Below are 18,767 nucleotides of genomic sequence, written 5' to 3'. Positions count from 1 at the left end.
GCAGGATCCTTCTTCTGTTATTTTTTTTTCTTAAGGGACAAGACTTATCTTTCCTGTGGCGCGTCCCTTTACCTACCGCAGTAGTCCAAATTATTGCGGGAGCTAATATTATGCGGTAAGGATGCAGATGCCTGACAGGTAGAGTAGGTAAAGGTCAAACGGTATGTAGACTCTACACTAGAGTCGTATGTACATGTAGCTACATGTATGTCTAAGCAAGAGGATCTATGCAATCGACAGCGAGGTGATTCTGTTTCAATGACAGAAGCAAACAAAAATATTACGGGAATAATCGGAGCAAGAAAATGCGTGTTCAGGGAAGTATGAAGAGATGCTCAAGGGTCCAGGCAGCAAGGTAAGGAAGGGAGAAGGGGGAAAAAGAAACAAAAAAACTGAGAGACCAAGCTTGTGCCCGTGGAGTGGTTCTGGATCTAGGATCTGCAAATCGCCTTGTTGATTGGTGTAGGGACATACTTTCCCGTCGTATGCTAACCCGTTAAAGTCAAAAACCTGAAGATCAAGAAGATCAAGCGTCCCAATGTCGTTGATATTCTCAAGCAAGGTACAACAACATGAGGAATTATTACCGGAACACTTTTAAACCTGAGGTCATAGATATATCTCTACAGAGCAACGGTTGTGAGGAGTTGAGGCTCTGCTAGACAGTACTAGTGCTTGAGTACATAAATGATTATATTTCAAGCCTAAAGCTTCAATGTGCCAACTAAACATCTGCTCCTTTTCACAGTTACCTAGATCAGATGTACCTACCCATTCATTATGATACTTCAACCCGCATAACATATCCGGTGATTCGAGTATGGGGTAACTGTGCTCGGCTTTGTTTTACATGGTATTGGGTTTTTTTTTAAAAAAAAAAATTTAACAAAAAAACGAGTGGTGGGGAAAGCATTCAGGGGAGGAGCTTGGGTTTCCCCGCATTTTTAACACTTCCCTGTCCGTCATGCAACTGGCATGCAGGCGCCCCCTCTGCACTAAAGCCTTAGTTGGTGTCTGGGGCAGGGTGCTCCAACTGGAGATGCAGTTTTAAGGCGGCGAAAAAGGAGTTTGGGCCAAATGGATATCCTAGAGAGGGCCCCATAAATACCGACGAATTGCCATTTTGATATGCACGAAGACCCTAAAACGCCTTTCCAATACTATTAGATGAGGTTCTAATGATCAAAGTTGCATGCACGCCAATGGATGTGCCGACAGAAATTGGTATACCCATGTAGCAAGCACATACCTACATACGTATAGTACTAGGACAGAGGTTTTGGTAATATACCCTTTTTACAGCCAAAGTAGCCATGTTTAGCTACCCGAAGCAACCACCCAACCTCATCCAAAAAATTCCAAGGTTTCAAGGACAGTTGGGAACTATCTCAAGACGGAGCACAGAGAATTCTAGAATTTTAAGTCCATTCTTCAGGTGTGTGCGATCTAATTTTTAAAGTCATGGTTTGAGTGTTTCTGATTTTGTATGGTGTTCCCATACAAATTTCGTGTTGCACCGGCAACCAAAATTTACCAAAACTTCTGTACCCTGACTGTACATGTATGTAGATACTTCGTAGAAGATATGAAGTGTTGTAAATAGAGTAGCTAGAGTAAAGTGCTGCATACATCATGTATGTACATAAGAGTTAGAGTAGGAAGGTCCGCGGGTGCAGAGATTGGACTGCCCAGCCAGAAGCCTACCGTGGAGTTGTGTTTCTGAGGAGAGCACTGCAAAACGGGTTGCGTCACCAACATAGTCTATGCCAACGCAACATCAAGCTCTGCATTCTTTTACAATTCAACAATTTTCACCACCTCACAGCTTTATCAGGCACTAATTCTGCATTTACGATCACATAGATTCGTGATAGGACTGTTCATACAGAAGTGAACTGAAAATATACAAACATCCAGGTACTTGCATAAGTGATACCTCCACAAATGGAAAAGCGTCACATAAACAAGACAAAACACTAACCACTTACAACTTCAACCCAAGACGTCCACATATCACACAACATTACGGATCTCACCGTACCCTGCCACATTGCATCGCATAGCTAGAGAACTCTAGAGTACCTGTGGGTAGTGCGTCAGATCACATACTCGTGCTCCTGTCGTGTTAGATATTAACCCATCCGTCCATCCGTCCAGTGGGTGCATCGCCCAGTTCCACGGTTTACCCCTCCCATTCACCCCGCCATCCGCGATTCTACAACGCCCACAACGCCCAGTGCCAATATTGTACGCTCGGAATAGTGAAACATAATAACTGAAAGTATGCACGCCTTGCTCCGTCCAAATGCCATCTCAATGCTACAGCGCCTTTCGATTTCACGTCGAGCTGCGTTCCACACGAACTCTCGTCTCCTCCGAAAGGCTAGCGAACCAATCGACACCCCCGAGACTACGGGAATGCCTTTCCAGGAGGAATCTACAAATCCGGCTGAAACTTTCTCAACCCTTGATGTCCTTGGATCAATCCCGGCGCCGCCGTCAGCGGTCGATGCAACCTACGCCGATGGATTCCTACTGAATAACGGAACGCGGATCAACGACGGTGTCATGTTGCTGAACAATGAAGCGTTTGTGTGGAAACCAATTGCACAGGGTGGTCCCGAAGAGAGCAAGGCGAAAAAGGGCGTGTTAGAACTGGCAGAGGAAGCTTGGGGCCTCTTAGATGTTGTTTACCCGAAGCCTGGTTGGTCCACATTACACCCTCTTCCCCGACATCACTAGATCTCAATCTATTTTGTGTTAACCACGTGGCTGTTATTTTCTTCGGCTTGCATTCCTTCTTCCTCTCCCTCCTTGGATTCTTACTTCACTGCTTTTGTGTACATGACCAACAGCATCTTTTTCATGTTACAGGCCCAGAAAACCTAAATCATTCAATTTGCTGACACTCAATACATAGAACTACTAATCCTCGGGACTGGACGTCGAACGCTTCTTCTCTCGCCCAAAACGAAGGCTAGAATCAGCGAGCTGGGAATACGACTTGACGTCATGTCCACTCGTAGTGCAGCTGCCCAATACAATCTCCTCGCAACTGAACGAACAGGCGCTCAGGTCGCTGCGGCGATGTTGGTGGATGGATTTGGAAAATAGGAAACGAGGCAGGCTTCTTAATTGGTGCTGGAAGAAGTAACTAAAAAACAAAAGGACAAATTGAAATGAATGTTGAATGTATCATATTGGTTGGGATTCATAATCGCAACAGCATTTTCTTTTATGTAACCTTTACCCAAGGTTGAGATGTATGTATCTTATCCATTGAAGACAGCCACCCGCACTTTGCGCGCTTGGCAAGAGGGGTTTTCTCTCTGAGTGCACCACGTTATTGGAAAATCGACAGCAGGGTTCAGGAGCATCTAATCAGCCTCACTATGGAAAAGCTGACATAAAGGTCTATTATGGGGGGTCAAAAAACTCTAGATCTCTAGATAGACTATCCAATCATGTCTTATCATCCGGTCGAATCCGGAAGTCACCTACACCGGGACACTTATTTAATATACTGTTTGGACCAGAAAGAAATCCGAGAGAGCTGAAATCTCGGGGATGACACATGGAACACCGGGGAATTTCGGGGAAACCGAAGATACGTATGTCGGCATGAGATATTTAAATGAAGTAGTTTGACTAATTTATTAGTTTTTTTTTTTTGCTTGGTTGCATTTTCGATCATCAAGTCTTTGTGCGTTGTTGATTGTTCGAAGAATTTTATGACATGTGATCGAAATTCTAAGCATAAATCTAACTTCACTTTCCACGTACTCTAAGAATTATGGGTCTAGGTTCATAGAATAAGGCTCAATTTCACCACATTTTTACCAGAACGACGTTCCTGGCTACCGTTTGTTTATCTTGCATCTCAGGGCTCTCTTATCGTTATCTCAAAGGTCCTGGTCCTGGACTGTGAGTACATATGTACCTGATCGGTCTTCTGTCATCGTTCTTAAACTATCGATCATATTATTGTTAAATATGCCCTGATCGTAGAGTACCAAAGGCAATTTTGGTCACCGAAATACTTAATCTACTAAGTACATATGCGAGCATCTACCTACCGTTCCACAACTCCACCGATCGTGGTGGGGCCATAAAGTGGATACGGGTTTGGTAAAACCCGAGATTTCCGCTTCGGCTTCGTTTCCGGTGCAAGAGCAGCTAAGTCTTATCCACATTTTAATAGAGCCCACATTACAAGCAAGTATTTGCTGTTGAAAGCTGTATTAGGCCGCACAAGCCCTGCATGGGGCTTTAGCCTGATTAGTACTGGCGAAAGATTCTGTTATGTCTTCATGCTTCATCACTCGTCTGTTTCGTTTGAGGACCTATGCTATTCTTATTGGCTTGTCCTGCTATTGAATATTTGCGGCAGTCTAGGTATGTTAAGAGGGTAGGTTTTATTGCAGCGAGGATTCTGTCCTCCCCTCTTTTAAATATTTGCTTAAGATGAAGTGAACGGAGCCATTACTGGCCCACCTAGTGTACACTAATTGCATCCTATATTCCGTATTGAAAACCTTCCCAGAGAGCTAAAGATCGCAAAAGAAAGAGATAGGAAATCATTAATTTAAAAAAAAAGAAAGCAAAAGAAAATTAGATCTCAACGCTTGAAGTGCCCGTTCGAGCTGCCACATCTCGTAATTTCTAGTCATCAGATTCCCCCTTGATCAGTGTCTGTCTTCCTCTTCTAACCCTCTCTCCCAAGTCCAAGTTTCCAGCTTTCCTATTGACACCGGTCAAAAAGTCACCTTTGCCCCCGTATTTGCTATTTCGCATCCTCGCTGCCTCCTCTTTCTCAAGTTCAGCTTTCTCCTTCTCCGTAATCTCCGCCAAGCGTTTCATGCGCTCTGCGTTCATTTGGTCTGCGTTACTCTGCATGGCTGCTAATTTTCTTGCCCGTTCCTCTTCGGCATTTCCATTTCCATTTCCATTTCTGTTTCTGTTCTCATTCCCATTCCCATTAGAACGATTTACGTAAGGCTGTCGTTGGGGCCTTGATTTATAGTCCCCGCTATCGCGTGGTGGAGGGACTGGGGAGCGCCGGCGAGGGGAACGGGAAGGTGGACGCCGATGTGAGCTCGATCCATTACGACGGCTATTTGGTGGCGATCGAGTGCGTCTACGCTCGTGATCAGGAGAGCTACGGCGACGGTAATCGCGACTCTCGCGTCGGGGTGATCTTGATCGAGATGATGCTCGTGACTTTGAGGATGCCCTACGACGAGGTGGCGTTGATGAGCGAGAGCGAGAACGAGAGGAGGAGTGTCTGCGACGGTGATGATGCTTCCTATCGTCGTCTCTGTCTCTCCGGCTGCCCCTCTGGTTGCGGTCGTCATCACGATGGCTGCTCCTTCGTGACCCCCGGTCATCGTCGCGGTGCCGATGGCTCCTGTGTTTTCTGTCCCTCTCCTTATCACGGGTATCTCTGCTCTTTTCCTTGCCGCCCTCCGCGACTTCCTTCAACTGCCTCCTCTTTATAGGATCTTTCATGAAGGCCTCATAGGCAGCCTGCTCTTGCTTCTTAATAGCTAACAAAGGATCCTCCCTAATCTTGTTCGCCGTATCTCTCACGGTATTCGCGTTCTGGATAGCCATAAACGACGTCTCAGACGCCTGCTTGCTCAGCTTTTCGTTGTCGCTCCCTTTCAATAATGAGTCGATCCTACGTTTCCCGAGTAGATATGCCTCCATCTCATCTGTAGTCCGATCCATCCCCTGTGAGGGGCCACTATACAAGAACTCGACACGGTCTAGCACCTTCTTCCCCCCGGCGGCCTCCTGTAGCTGTCGGAGCTCCTGTAGCTGTCGCTCCTCTTCTCTTTCTTTACGCCATTGTTCGGTCCGCTTACGCTCTTCGAGCGCTTTATTCTCCTCTTGCCAGACGCGCTCTTGGTTCTTGAGAAGATGTGGGTGCCACGATTTTTTCAAATTAAGATCCTACAAAGGCGGCGATGAGGTGTTAGCTGAATGTGTCAATTGATGTAAATGGCAAAAAGAGGAGGAATCACTTACACCACCCATACTTGAAGGTTTGAATCGGCCGGATCCTGTTTGTCAAAGGTTCTATGATAGTAGGAATGACGGGTTGATGTTGCTGTTGACACACTATTATTTGTCTAGCCACACGAAGCCAAGACTTATTGCCACATGCCAAGTCTCTCATGTATGATCACTCGCCAATTCAAATTCAGGCTTTATTTATTTATTTTTAATTTTTTTTTAATTCATTAAATATGAGCCTTGTATACGCTGATGAATAGATGGACTCAATTTATGCCTTGAATGATACCACTTATAAATGAGCATGTATATATTGAGTACATATTTATTTAATTTACACCTTGGCATTGGAGAGAATCGAATCATTGTACATGTTGTATTAACTGTTCGTGCCTGATTCGAATATAATTATATAACACCATAAAGGCTACCTAACTGTAGTATAAGAGGTAAGACTCACGCATCTAACTAGAAAGAGGAAACGATCATGTTATAATCTGCGTCTGCTGAATCTTTTTCTCCTTCCCCCCCCCCCCCCCCCCGCCTAAGTTAATCCTGTATGCCTAGAAATAACCTTTTCTCTCGACAACAGTACAAATGGCTGCGAAAAAGGCAAAAAAAATCCCAAGAGTGATAGTACTAAGCCCCCAGGTACTCCACCCCAATCCCGAAGTCCTTTTCGGTGTCGGAGTAGGAGAACCCACCTTGGATGCGGCCTGTATCGAAGTAAGGTTGCTATGATCAACTTTAGGAGAGGAAGAAAAAGCGTTTGCGATATCCTTCTTGGTGGCTGCCTCTTTGTATAATGCCTCCGTTTCACTGCTATCGCGCCTCACAAGGCGACCCTCAGGTAGTGGACAGGGTTCCTGATTATTCTTTACATGGTTTTCCTTATCGATTTTGTGACCGGATTCAGGCATTGTGTTTTTTCCGTCAATTTGCTGCTCGATTTGAATCTCTAGTGTCTTTAGATCGCCAAGATACCCTTGAGCCCTATCATTATTTTCCACAGAGTTAACTTCCCCCAGCATGTTGATGTTAATGACTTCAGCTTTGTCACTTTGGTTTCCATTTTTTTCTAGATTCTTGTCGACCTTTTGATCTACATTTTTCTTATGAGCTTTGATGTTCTGGTAAGCTTCGGCATCCTCGGTATCCTCGAGATCCTCAAGATTAATAAGATCCACAAGATCCTCAAGATCCTCAAAATCCTCAACATCCTCGGAAACCTCGATATCACCACTATCTTTGATATCCTCATGACTCCCGGTATCCTCGCTGTTCTCACGGTCTTTGGCAGAATTGTGTGTCTTGGATTCTCCTTGAACCACCTTCTGTGCTGGTTCATTACAGCTGAAGAATCCATCACATTTGGACTCTTCTTGACCAACTTGGTCTTCACTACCGAACTGAAAGTTATTATCGGGGTTCGATCCATATTGGGTGGGGATGTTGTCATAGTTCATCCCGTCAAAGGCCGTCATAATTTCGCCAACAGCCTTATCTAAGCTCATAATCATGTCAATATCATCTTCCCTGAAAGGAAAAGACAGAAACAGGGGGAATATAAAACTCACTTCCAGGCTCAACAAACAAACCCGGAGCAACCTTGCAATTTTTTAGTTTAGCATCAGCTCCAATGATGACATTCTTCCCCAAAATGCATCCCTCAACACTAGCACCCTCAGCTACTGACGCCCCATCCATGAGTACAGACCCTATAACCATTGCACCCCTACCGATAGAAACACCGAACCCCAAGACAGAACATTGGATAAACGCCTCCCCAGCGATAGAAACCTTGGCTGCTATTAAGCAGTCTGATCCGCTAATCGTAGCCGTTCGATCGATTGAGGCAGACGGATTAATCTTGATTTGGTCAGATTTGAAAGCAGGACTTGCTATGTAGAGACACATGGAGTGATATAAATGAACCGTATCGACGCGGCGTGTGAAGTGCCCGGAGCTCCCCGGAAGATATACAACTACCGGTGGGATCTTGATACCGCCTGGGGGAGGTGGAGGAGGTGGAGGTGGAGGAGGAGGCGGAGGTGGACGTGGTGGAATATTTGTGGATGATTCTGAGACCGCCGATTTTTTAGACACCGCAATTCCTCTCTTTAGTTTCTCCAACACCTCCAAATCTAATGACGAGTATACCCGTTGCACAGTTACGTCTTGCTGAGTCCATTGTGCAATATCTCGTTTCCTGGAAGAACTCATCTCCGCGAGGTTGAGTCTCTGCTCAAAAGTATCTCCACCATCAGAAAGGATTTCAAGGAGCCCCAGTTTTTCAGCAAGCCGCCTGTTCTGCCAGCGAGCTTTAGACCACCATGGAAGAACATCCTCGCGGATTGAGTTCATTTTAGAGTTTTTATCAATGAACCTGAGAACCCAGAAAGGGAGAAAATAAATACCACTGTCACGGACAGTCTGGTTGATCTGGATATTCGGGAACTTTCTGAGAAGGGATTTGCGGAATGGGCGTTCCTCCTTGTTCATAACCTCTTGGCCAGGGAGGTTAAATAAAAGTGATCTGAGAACACCAGAGAATTGAGATTCGGGAGTGGATCCCACACTTGGATCACGATGCGGGGCCAGGGCTAAGAAATCGGTTTCTATCAATTGTTAGCTTAATTAAAGAAATAGTGAAGTGGTGAAATACCTTGTCCCTTTATCTGACCCTCTCCCCTGGCATCATACCAGATACCCAAGCCACCCCTCCTTTCATCATCTTCGCGGCAGTTGGCATAATCTATGTTTCTTTTGCCCATATCACAATCAAAGCCAGCGTTCTCAACCATCCATATCTTCACAAGCTCGTTGGGGTCTAAGTCGGTTATAAGGTCACAAGGCAGTACTACAATATCTCCTGTTATCCATCCTTCCCTGTAAGCTCTTCTTAAAACATCTGCAGTCCCCAAGTTTTCATCCAGAGCCGATGGGGCCTCAATTTGAATATTGAAGGGGAAAATTTGGGACTTAAGATATGCTTGGATCGCGATAAGATGCTCAGCAAGGGTAAGGACTAAGATTGCTGGAAGCCGAGTAAAAGAGTTAGTATTGGTTTCAAGTCTTAAAAGGAACCGCTGGAATATATTGGTAAGAGAAGTACTAGAAGAACTTTTTCGACATACATTCAAATCTGGCTTTTTGACACCATTCGAGAGGGTACTGAATCATCGGCTTATTCGCAATAGGAATAAGTGCTTTGGGTAGCAACTCCTCAACGCCAGTAAATGGATAGAGGGAGGTCCCCGGCCCACAGAGAATGATGGCTTGAAACCCAGGTCCGGGAGGACAAGGATCCTTCTCTTTCGCTTCTTTCCCTCTTCCTTCTGTAGCCTTTTTGGCCTGCATAAGTCCTGAAGCTTCTACATATCCAATAGCCCTAGTAGCTCCGATGGCCCCAGTAACTCCTACATCTCCAATAATTTCGGTGGCCCTAGCAGCTCCAGGAAGCTTTGTGAGTTTCGTGAGCTTTGTAATTTGCGTGTCGTCCATCATAGATCTTGCGATATTCTAATTTTCAATGCTAATGGCTGGTGTTAATGGTTGTCCGTGTAGCTTAGGGCAAGGCTGGCTGAGATAGTTGAGACTCAAGCGACAGAGATTGAGTTGGTAGAGGTTGAGTTGGTAGAGGTTGAGTTGGTAGCGTTGAGGTAATTGAGTTGGTGATGGCTGGCTGTATTAGGAACAGTATTGGTTGTTCGGTTCGGAAAATGTGGAAATAAGACAAGGGGATCTTCCAAGATTCTTCAAATAACTCGGTTTGTAGGTGTTTGTTGAACTTTGAAAGTAAAAAAGAATATATACCTAGATGGAATGTTCAATAGGCGAGCGGATCACAGTTTGTTACTGTCACACGTAACGATGACTGAGTTGCCGTATATGTAGCAATCCTTACATGTATGTGTATCGAATTTTTGAGGCCCCTATGACCCTCAGTTGCAACATTGAAGGGCTCTACCGACCTACATGTAAATACAATGTAAGACGTCAAAATCTCAAATATGCAAGAACTAAATACTATGAAACTACATTTACCGGAGATTTAGCCCGATAGATCGAAACATCTATCAGACTCGCAAACATAGTTTACATGTAGTTAAATAAATCTCGTCTTTAGTCCATCCAGAACTCCACACGAAGCAGGTAACCAATTTATTCCCAATTATAGATACATTTAGGCGTTCGAAGGCCACCTCGTCATATTACTACGAGGCTGGGGGGTATTAGCTTCGGATCTCTGATCGCGCAGTATTGGTGGTGTGTCTATTCTGTCTTGCCCCATCTCTGCAAGTACTCTTGATGGCGGCTTGAACCCCCATTTCATGCCCTCTACTTGGACCCGGTTCATCATGACTTCCATGATACCGGCATCAGTAAATTCCAGGTATTTCCTGTATAATTTGAGTGCCGTCGAGGAGTCCTCGATTGAATCGTGCGTTTTCAATTGAATTTCTTCATTTAGAATCACCCACGCTAGGAATCGAAGCGATAATTTTCTATGGTTGTTAGTAGTTTTCTCGGTAGCGTATTCCTCTTAGGTTCCTTACCGGAAGGTTGTTTTTAAGGCGAATAAATCGACTGTATCCACCACTTGTTCCTTGGGGACGTGGATATCTACTCATAATTAGCACATCCCTGGACAGTCCGGCGAGTAATTATCAGTATCCATTTTCTAGGAGGGACAAACTTACTAATAATCCTAAAATCTTTCAACAATCCATGACCCACGAACACACACCCGAGATTCAATAGTAGCCATAATCGTTTGTATGCTACCTTCAGTGGCACCAATGCATGTCTGGACTGCATTGGATCGAGATCACCAAGATGAATACCCGAGAACTCAGTCAAGTAATCCACCACTGGCTCTTTGGTGATGATATAATCGTCCAGGAACGGAACTTCTTCATCCTCCCCCTCCCCCCTAAGCACAGAAACCCTTGCAAGGCCCAACCTACTAGGCCGCACAACAGAGCGTGAGCCGTCTGCCTTGACCTCGATCTCTTCGTTTTGCATTGACACGAATTCCGCATCTAATGCAACCAGCATCCCTGGTCTTGGCCCCTCTTCCGGTGTGAGTGGCTTGTATTTTGCTTCCCTATATACCTCACGTTTCCTGAACCCCCCGAAGTCAGCCAACCCAAGTGAGATGGATACTTTGTGTTTTTGAAATATATACCCATATGTCAAATCGTGATAAAGCAGACTGGTATCCAGATGATCCCTCCAGGAATTATCAACAACGTTGCTAGCGGACTTGACCTGGTAGCATAAGACTGATGGCATTTTCCATTTAGGCGTAAAGTCCAATGCATCCTCTTTGGAGACAGGTCTGACCATAAAATCGTTGAACATATGCCAATTGTTATCCTCGGTACGCTCCACTGACGAAAGAGCAACTATGATCAAACATCGTTAGAATTCACAAGGATTCCAACCATAAAAATCGTAAAGAAAGCCAAACCGTTAACGAAAGAAATGAGGTGCGAGTTTCGAGATTCTTCCAACTTGATCTCTGCTACAAAGCCGACAAGTTCATACACAATCAAGGCACCACTCCTATCTCTTTCTTTCATGGCATCCAGATCATCGCCTTGGTATATATTCAACTGGCTATTAGTCACAACCATTCCAATTTCGTCAGGTAGCCACCCGGGTGTCGACCAATGATCCTTCGCAAAGTTTGCGGTTTTTTCATGCGCGGTAGCATTGAACATTAATATTTTGGGCATCTTTCGAATGGTTTTCCGCATGACCTGCGTTTGATACCGACGACACTTATCACACCACCCTTTTTGGTTTGTATCTAGTTGGATACTCTGTTTTGCAATTGCGGAGAAAGCCATGACTGGTTTATTTGGGAGCTTTCTCTCTGGTCAGCTAGGGCAAATTTTACAAACATATGCACATACCTTTGGAAGATAATTAAGATCAGTAACGTTGGTGTCGCCCAAAGGACGAGTTTCCTTCCCACATACTACACATCGCTGGATCTTTGTAGCTGCAACATTAATGGCCTCTTCAAGTACAGTTGAGTTGGAATCCCAGTTTCTCTGATCCAACGAAACCTGGTCTAGTAAAAAGCGGTTTAGGCTCTGAATCATTGCCGTCAAAGAACCATTTCCTGACGAATCTTCCTCAAGTACACCGTGTCGAGCAGCTAAAACCCCGCGAAGGCCACCAGAAGATGGGGCAATCCCTATCAGTACTACAATTCATAGTGATTACACAAGGGACAAGGGAAAGCACACCGGTCGGTAAAGAGCTGAAAGTTTTCAAGAAGTTTGTAGCTTGACAATTTTGACCATTTGCTTTGTCCAACATATCGAATAAGAAACCCATTTGACATAACATACAGTCCTCTTTTGTACATGATGTCGCTGTGTGTTGGAGTGCCAAATTTCGTAATAATGGCGTGAATTTGTACATCTGCAATAGCGGATTCATATACGAATTTGCAATATGCGTTTCTAACCCCGAGAACCTCGTCTTGTTAAAATACCTATAAAAAGATGAGTTATGAAAATTTCTATCAAAGGGCAATATTTCGAAGATATGGCTCACTCAAAATCAAAATCGTCAACTCCAAATTTGCTATATTTAATCTCCACTTTTCGATACGCCGGCGGCACCTCAAACTGTCTCCGTGCCTCATCTCCAAATAGTAATTTGGCATCACCGAAATCCCCAGAATCTCTGTTTTTACTCTTAGCCTGCTGGCTTAAGAATTTTGGCGCAGGCACCGGGGTATCTGTAGGAGTTTTTTCGATACAGTACCGCGGTGTCCTCTTGTGATACGGCGCATATCCTGTCTTTGCTGAAGCTTCTAATATATCCGAGTCAATCTTTTGCGGAAGCTTATTCACATCGAACACCATGTGGGGTGGCCAAGCAGATAAAAGATCGTCATGATAGAACGGCATTCCTATGGTGTTGAGTGGAGTATCTTCATTGACTATTATATTAGGCAAAGGGTGAGGGTCTTGCCATTCCACAGGATTCATCAGTTCAGTAAATCTTATCTTGTCCGGCGAACCCCAGAGTTGCAGGTACCCATCTGCATCCATTAGGGCCAATGCATCACCCGAAGGAGCTAGTTCCATAGCTGTTATATAGCTAGAAACATTCGCATGATAGAGCTTCATAGCTGCAGGATTCATGATATCGATTATTTGGAATTGACCTGCTTGAGAAGCAATTATAGCTGATGCTGACATTTTCGGATGCATGCGTACGAAAGCTGCTCCAGAGGGAAACCCGATAGGTGGAAGAGCTCTATTCATCCGAAGATCATAAACTTTTACGAGTGTATCGAGATGGTAAGCTCCTTGCCTAATCCCTAGTTAGAATAAAAATTTACCACACGAGCTATTTTGACAGACCTTGGCGAATAACCGCAGGTTAGCAGGGTATTCGCTTGCGTATCAATGTCAGATATTGCGCTTCCATGAACTTGAGAAAATTCCTTGATAATCTTCATGGTGTTCATGTCCAGGAGCTTTATGTCCCCCTTCGCTGTGCCATATACAATTGATCTTGAGCTCCGTTTCATAACTTTGATATCGTCTTCTGTATCATACTATACACTCCGTATACAGATTAGTTGCCATTAATTCGGGGGAAAGGTTGACACAGATGTAAATACCTCTCCCAAAACTGTCCCACGGTCGAGGTTCACTGTAAGCATTGAGTACTGACTACCGCCAACCAAGATCTCCGACGTCCCTCGATTTGTATACGCCATTGTTGAAAGATTCTGGAATTTATCATTCCTAAAGTAATAATAATCGGTCAATGTCCTTCCAACACCAAGTATCCGCCACGCCCAAAGATCCTCTCAGCGAGGGGGTTTACCGACTGTATATTCCACTGTGCCAATCCCCTTCTAATAGCAAAATGCAAGCTCTTTGCCGACAAAGATATCACCCCCCGATCATTGACCATAACCTGCCTCACGGCATTTTCTGTCGACAACATAGGATTGGCGTGCGCATGGCCACGGTAGCTGGTGTATTTCCTCAACTCTGGCCCAAAGTACGATGTCACTCTTCCCTACTCAATCACAGATGTATCCGTCAAAACCGACACCATACGTCCCAAACAAGGTTCAAAACCTACATGTTCATTCCCGAGCCATAATAACTCTTGATTCGTATCAAATGTTATAGCTGGAGGTAGAGATGCGCTGTAGCCCACAACCTGCTGCGAAGTCGGCGCGGCGCCGATTCGTGCTACCTATATACAATGATGAGTTTTGTGTTCTTGAAAACCTTCGATTATGGGCGCTTACCTCGTGCCAATCTGATTCCATGAAGCTGATGCTATCGTTCCATGAGCCGATACCTTGTGGAGGTGGGGGATGCGGCTCACATGTATGTATGCCATCAAGGTTAGGGTTGCTGGAATAGATAAGGTTAGCGTACCGAATCTAAGGGCTGCCAAGGCTGAACCTTTAAATTCGAGTTTTCGCTGACTTCCCTTCGAAGTTCCTACAACTCACCAGCCGATGTTTCACCGCCGTTTAATCCCTATTGCTACACTGTATATATAAATGTGAATAAAGCAGAAATATTTATAGTACTTATCCCGATCTCTCTACTCTCGAAATAACCGCAACCTACTCTATTCCAGCCACTTGCTCCACCTAGGAATCAAACAAGTTTTCTTCAGAAGAAGAAGACCACTCCCTTCCATACTGCGTCTTGTGGTCGAAGGTGTGGTGGGGCTGTAGGGTTGTCTGTATCGTATTTACGATATGGGCTCAGTTGCAAGAGTAAGCATTACCTAAAGAACCTTCATAGTACATATTCGGATGAAACCTCTGTGTTTCCAAGCCCACTCGGGTGTGTCTCCTTGCGTTCTACATTTATCTATACATGTACATTTATGTAGGAGAATCAATCAGTTTGTGCAGTTCAAATTGCTATGGTTCTATCATGTTTTCTCCTAGATATTATGGATATATTGCGTGAGGTAATGAAACGGGTATCAAACTACATGTACTAACTACAAATAAGGATAAAACGGCCCTCCCATAAAAAAAAGAACCAAAGAAATTATAAAGTAAAACGACTGACGATAAACCTTGCCCCCTTTCCTTGAACCCAACCCAGTTATAATGAACGTCAGTAATTACCCTCAAAATAGCAGAAAACGACCGATTTTCTAAACCCATCCTGACATTAAACGCCCCTTCCCAAAACATAACAAAACAAAACAAACCGAAATTCCATACACAACTCACTAGCAGATGATACAAGCACCCCCTCTCTTCCTCCCCTCATTCGCCTGCGCTCTCTCTTCCTGCCTTCTCCTCCTATCTCTAACATTAATCGCTGCGCTCCTCTGCGCTCTGCTTCCTCTCCTACTACCCCCATTACTCCTAACACTTCCTCCTCTAGTTGTACTCATACCGCGCCTGAGTCCGCCAGTACCTGTAGTTGGTGCTCCGGCAACATATGATTCTTGCAATGCGACCCTTCGCCCGCGCGAGGCAGACCTTGCAGGACTAGGTCGTCGCGTAGGCATTGCTCTGTAGTTGGGGGAGTCTCTCTGTCCAGGTGGTAAGCCTGGCGAGAGCATTGAAGTGCGGTATTGTCTGGGCGGAGGCGCTGTGTGTGGCGGCTGTGAAGGCGGCGAGGTTTGTATTGGTGGCGGCTGTCTGGACTGTGTTTGCTGCTGCTGCTGCTGGGGTAACGGAGCAGAATTCTCCCTATACATAGCAGGAATTGGCGGAACGTTTGGAAAGTTCAGTGCATCTCCTGCACTACCTCTGCGGCCATGACTCTGCTGTGGTTGTGGGGAATTGTGACGCTGTTGATTCGCAACATATGTTCTTTGAGGTTGTAGGGTACTGCCAGGCAATGGGCCAGTTCTTGGACCCTGAAAAACAGATGGCGGCATCCCAACAGCGGGGCTAACGGGCGCTGAACGGGACTGAGCAATGTTCCCCGCGCTATAGTTTGGGTGTATGGAAAGATGTGACTGAGAGGCTCCAGTGTTAACAGTGGGTCTGAAAGCGCTTGGTCGCCTCATCATGTTCCCCACAGTGCTTTCGATAGTTGTTCTAGTCCTCTGAAGCGTAGTCATTGATCTTGATGGCGATGGAGATAGCTGATCATTCAGGACATATGGTTCTGTTACTCGAGGAGGCCCTTGTAAGGTCATAAGTAGATGCTCTGGTAAAGGAAGATTATCTTCGTTTCTTGGAGTATATGGCGGTGGTGGCGGAACCCAGGCTGACCCGTCATCATGTCGGGTTTGCTGAGGTGCTGCTACGTTTTGCGGCACAGGCCTGCCGTCTGGGCCAAGTGCACGGGCATATCGACCTCCAGTTGCCGGTTGTGGTGTGTTCCTAGCAGCTGTTGCAGCACGATGCAGAGTAGTTCTTGAACGTGGCTCCCCTTGAGAATAAGGTAGATCTATAGGCTCGGTAGATTCATCCTCCTCGTCGAAGGTGCGTTGCCTCCGTACTGGAACCGGACCGGGGGAAGTCCGTGGCGGCGCAGAGGAATGTAATGCAGCCGGTAGTCTCGGGATGGGGGGAATATAGTTATTGCTGTGGCTGCTCTCTGGTGCACCCTGAGGACGCATGCTTCGTCTTCTATCATTGTCCCTCTTTTGAGCTACAGTTCTACGTCTAACGATATCCACCTCCACTTCAATGTCGTTATGCTGCTCCTCAAGGGTTTCGACCGGCCCTTGTATCCCGTCTCCAATTTCAATAGTGATTATCGTTTTCTCTGCTGTCTTCGGAGTTCGCCCTAGGTCATATAAAACCACTCGCCCACCTCCAATTGCCAAGAATTCTTCCTCCCCTCCTTCACCGAGCATTCCATCTACACCTCCGCCGGCTACGGCAACCAGCCTCTCTGTTCCGTTGCTGCATTTGACGAATTTGATCCCAGACAGCGCATGTACATCCCCAATCTCCCTGCCTCCAATAAATGGACCCCTCATTTTATCGCACAACACTTGCCATTGGGGCATCACAATCGTTCCAAGCTGTCCACTGACCCAATTTGGCGCCCTCCCGGAAGTGCTGTTGCTTCTAGATGGAGCGTTAGAGCCATCCCCATCCTGGCTCGGTGTTTCCGCTGGTAACTCTAATTTCCTAGGAACGCCATAGATCCAAACCTTTCCCGAGAATCCGGCAGCTACCATCCTTCCGTCTCCGGTGGGCGCAGGCAACGTAGTCGGTGCCACAGCGCCGTTTTCGTCGCTGGGTCCTGTAAAGTATGTGTGTCCGTTCCTCAAATCATCAACCCTGACCGCTCTAAACATTTCATAGACCCGATCATAGGTAAAAGTCCAGGTATTCTCTCTATCATCCTCTTCCGGTAATAAGCTTGCATGGCTGCTGTCCCTCGAACTTCTGGGGAAAAGGACTTGGGTTGTCCATAACTGCGCTAATCCTTCAACAGGCAAGTCTGTTGAGAAATGCTGCGCAGAAACCATGACGGTCGTAGGCGTTTTGCAGTTCAGCGTTGTGCCCACTAATATTGATCCATCTGGCGAAAAGGCCAAGGTATCGACAGGATCACAGTTCACTGCCCGGCGATCTGTTGGGAGAGCATCTGGAAGCAATGAGTAGACCTCTATGCCGCCATTATAAGCTGCTCCAAGAACCTCCGCACCTGGCGAGAGTGCGATAGTACGAGGTGCGTTTTCGAGCGGAATGCTCTTTATGAGCTGCGCCTTTGTCTGGGTAAGATCGTATAGGGCGACAGTGTGATTTGAGCTCAGGACAGCAAGCACGCTCCCATCATCAACGATAGCTGCGCATACCGGTCTCCTGCTGATCTTAAGCTCACGTTTAACACAAATCTCCTCCACTGATAAATCCAGTACAAATATTCTACTAGAGCTCAATGCTAATAGGTGTGTTCCTTTTGGCGAGAACTCGAACCTAAAGGCCTCGCCTCCAGGAAATGCAGCGGCCGAAGACGAAGCCTCGCAGATGAGTTGGATCTCCGTCACCCGCGGCCTCAGCATGGTCTCGAATAACTCACGACGCGCTTTTGCTGTGAACATTCTAATAAGTCCTGGTAATGAATCATCGGTAGGTTCCTCCGGAACATCGGTTGCACCACACTGCTTCAGTTGGTGAGCATAGAGCCGTGGGCTTTTCGAGGCTTGGTGCCATTTCGAATTGACAAGAGTGAGAGAATCGAAAGTATTTGGGTCGGCCGCGTACAGTATTCTAGGTTATCGTTAGTTTGCTTTTCTCGTGTAGCCAGATGTCACCAGCTGACTTTGTGCAAATATGTAATCTCAAACAACGTACTCTTGTATGATCTCCCTCGGCAGCGCTTCAAAGGCTGAAAACTGAACCTTCTCTTTACCCTTCCCCTTGCGATCAGGTGTTGTATCAGTGTTATCCCTCATGGGTAACGGTTTTTTCCGTATTGGCGAGTTCATTTGGAGCGGTCTTTTCGCAAAATACGTGAATGAAGGTGTTACTTTCTGAAAAAATATGCGAACGAAGGTGGAACAAACAAACAAATGAGGGGGAGAAGAGAGTTGATAAAAGGGATTATTACGGATAAAGCGTCAACCCATCAAAGGGGTCACAGGCGAGGAATGAATGGACTGAAGCCCTGTGAGAAGTCAGGCACAGGGGGCGGGCGCATATATACATGTATTCTAAGGAGAATTCCCAGGAGGCAAGTACAGGCAAACGGTGGTACAGGTACCTACGTACATCCATCTGGGTACTCTAGATACTTGTAGGTACA

The 18,767-nt window shown here is 45.8% G+C and overlaps 5 protein-coding genes across 5 annotated transcripts; 1 reads left to right on the top strand and 4 right to left on the bottom strand.

Moving 5' to 3' along the window:
• Positions 1-2,316: 2,316 nt before the first annotated feature.
• On the top strand, positions 2,317-3,114 carry LAJ45_02553 (uncharacterized protein; the record flags this gene model as incomplete). Its single annotated transcript, XM_046112144.1, has 2 exons — positions 2,317-2,704; positions 2,921-3,114. 2 exons carry the CDS (start codon positions 2,317-2,319, stop codon positions 3,112-3,114), a joined length of 582 nt encoding a protein of 193 aa, XP_045975044.1.
• A 1,548-nt stretch (positions 3,115-4,662) lies between these two features.
• LAJ45_02552 (uncharacterized protein) lies at positions 4,663-6,039 on the bottom strand (the record flags this gene model as incomplete). Its single annotated transcript, XM_046112143.1, has 2 exons — positions 4,663-5,955; positions 6,031-6,039. The coding sequence occupies 2 exons, from the start codon at positions 6,037-6,039 to the stop codon at positions 4,663-4,665; spliced, it is 1,302 nt and encodes a 433-aa protein (XP_045975043.1).
• A 542-nt stretch (positions 6,040-6,581) lies between these two features.
• LAJ45_02551 (uncharacterized protein) lies at positions 6,582-9,522 on the bottom strand (the record flags this gene model as incomplete). Its single annotated transcript, XM_046112142.1, has 4 exons — positions 6,582-7,522; positions 7,596-8,621; positions 8,684-9,055; positions 9,156-9,522. The coding sequence occupies 4 exons, from the start codon at positions 9,520-9,522 to the stop codon at positions 6,582-6,584; spliced, it is 2,706 nt and encodes a 901-aa protein (XP_045975042.1).
• A 682-nt stretch (positions 9,523-10,204) lies between these two features.
• LAJ45_02550 (uncharacterized protein) lies at positions 10,205-14,341 on the bottom strand (the record flags this gene model as incomplete). Its single annotated transcript, XM_046112141.1, has 13 exons — positions 10,205-10,526; positions 10,578-10,644; positions 10,722-11,146; positions 11,210-11,429; positions 11,495-11,894; positions 11,943-12,190; positions 12,282-12,532; positions 12,595-13,362; positions 13,413-13,609; positions 13,676-13,802; positions 13,889-14,082; positions 14,149-14,265; positions 14,321-14,341. 13 exons carry the CDS (start codon positions 14,339-14,341, stop codon positions 10,205-10,207), a joined length of 3,357 nt encoding a protein of 1,118 aa, XP_045975041.1.
• Positions 14,342-15,273: 932 nt separating this feature from the next.
• LAJ45_02549 (uncharacterized protein) lies at positions 15,274-18,450 on the bottom strand (the record flags this gene model as incomplete). The annotated part of the gene is made up of 2 exons (XM_046112140.1): positions 15,274-18,232; positions 18,317-18,450. 2 exons carry the CDS (start codon positions 18,448-18,450, stop codon positions 15,274-15,276), a joined length of 3,093 nt encoding a protein of 1,030 aa, XP_045975040.1.
• Between the last annotated feature and the right edge of the window lie 317 nt (positions 18,451-18,767).

This window comes from Morchella importuna (genome assembly GCF_003444635.1).
Source record: "Morchella importuna strain M04M26 chromosome Unknown Morimp01GS004, whole genome shotgun sequence".
NCBI classification, from domain to species: Eukaryota; Fungi; Ascomycota; class Pezizomycetes; order Pezizales; family Morchellaceae; genus Morchella; species Morchella importuna.
This window is presented reverse-complemented; position numbering and strand designations above follow the sequence as displayed.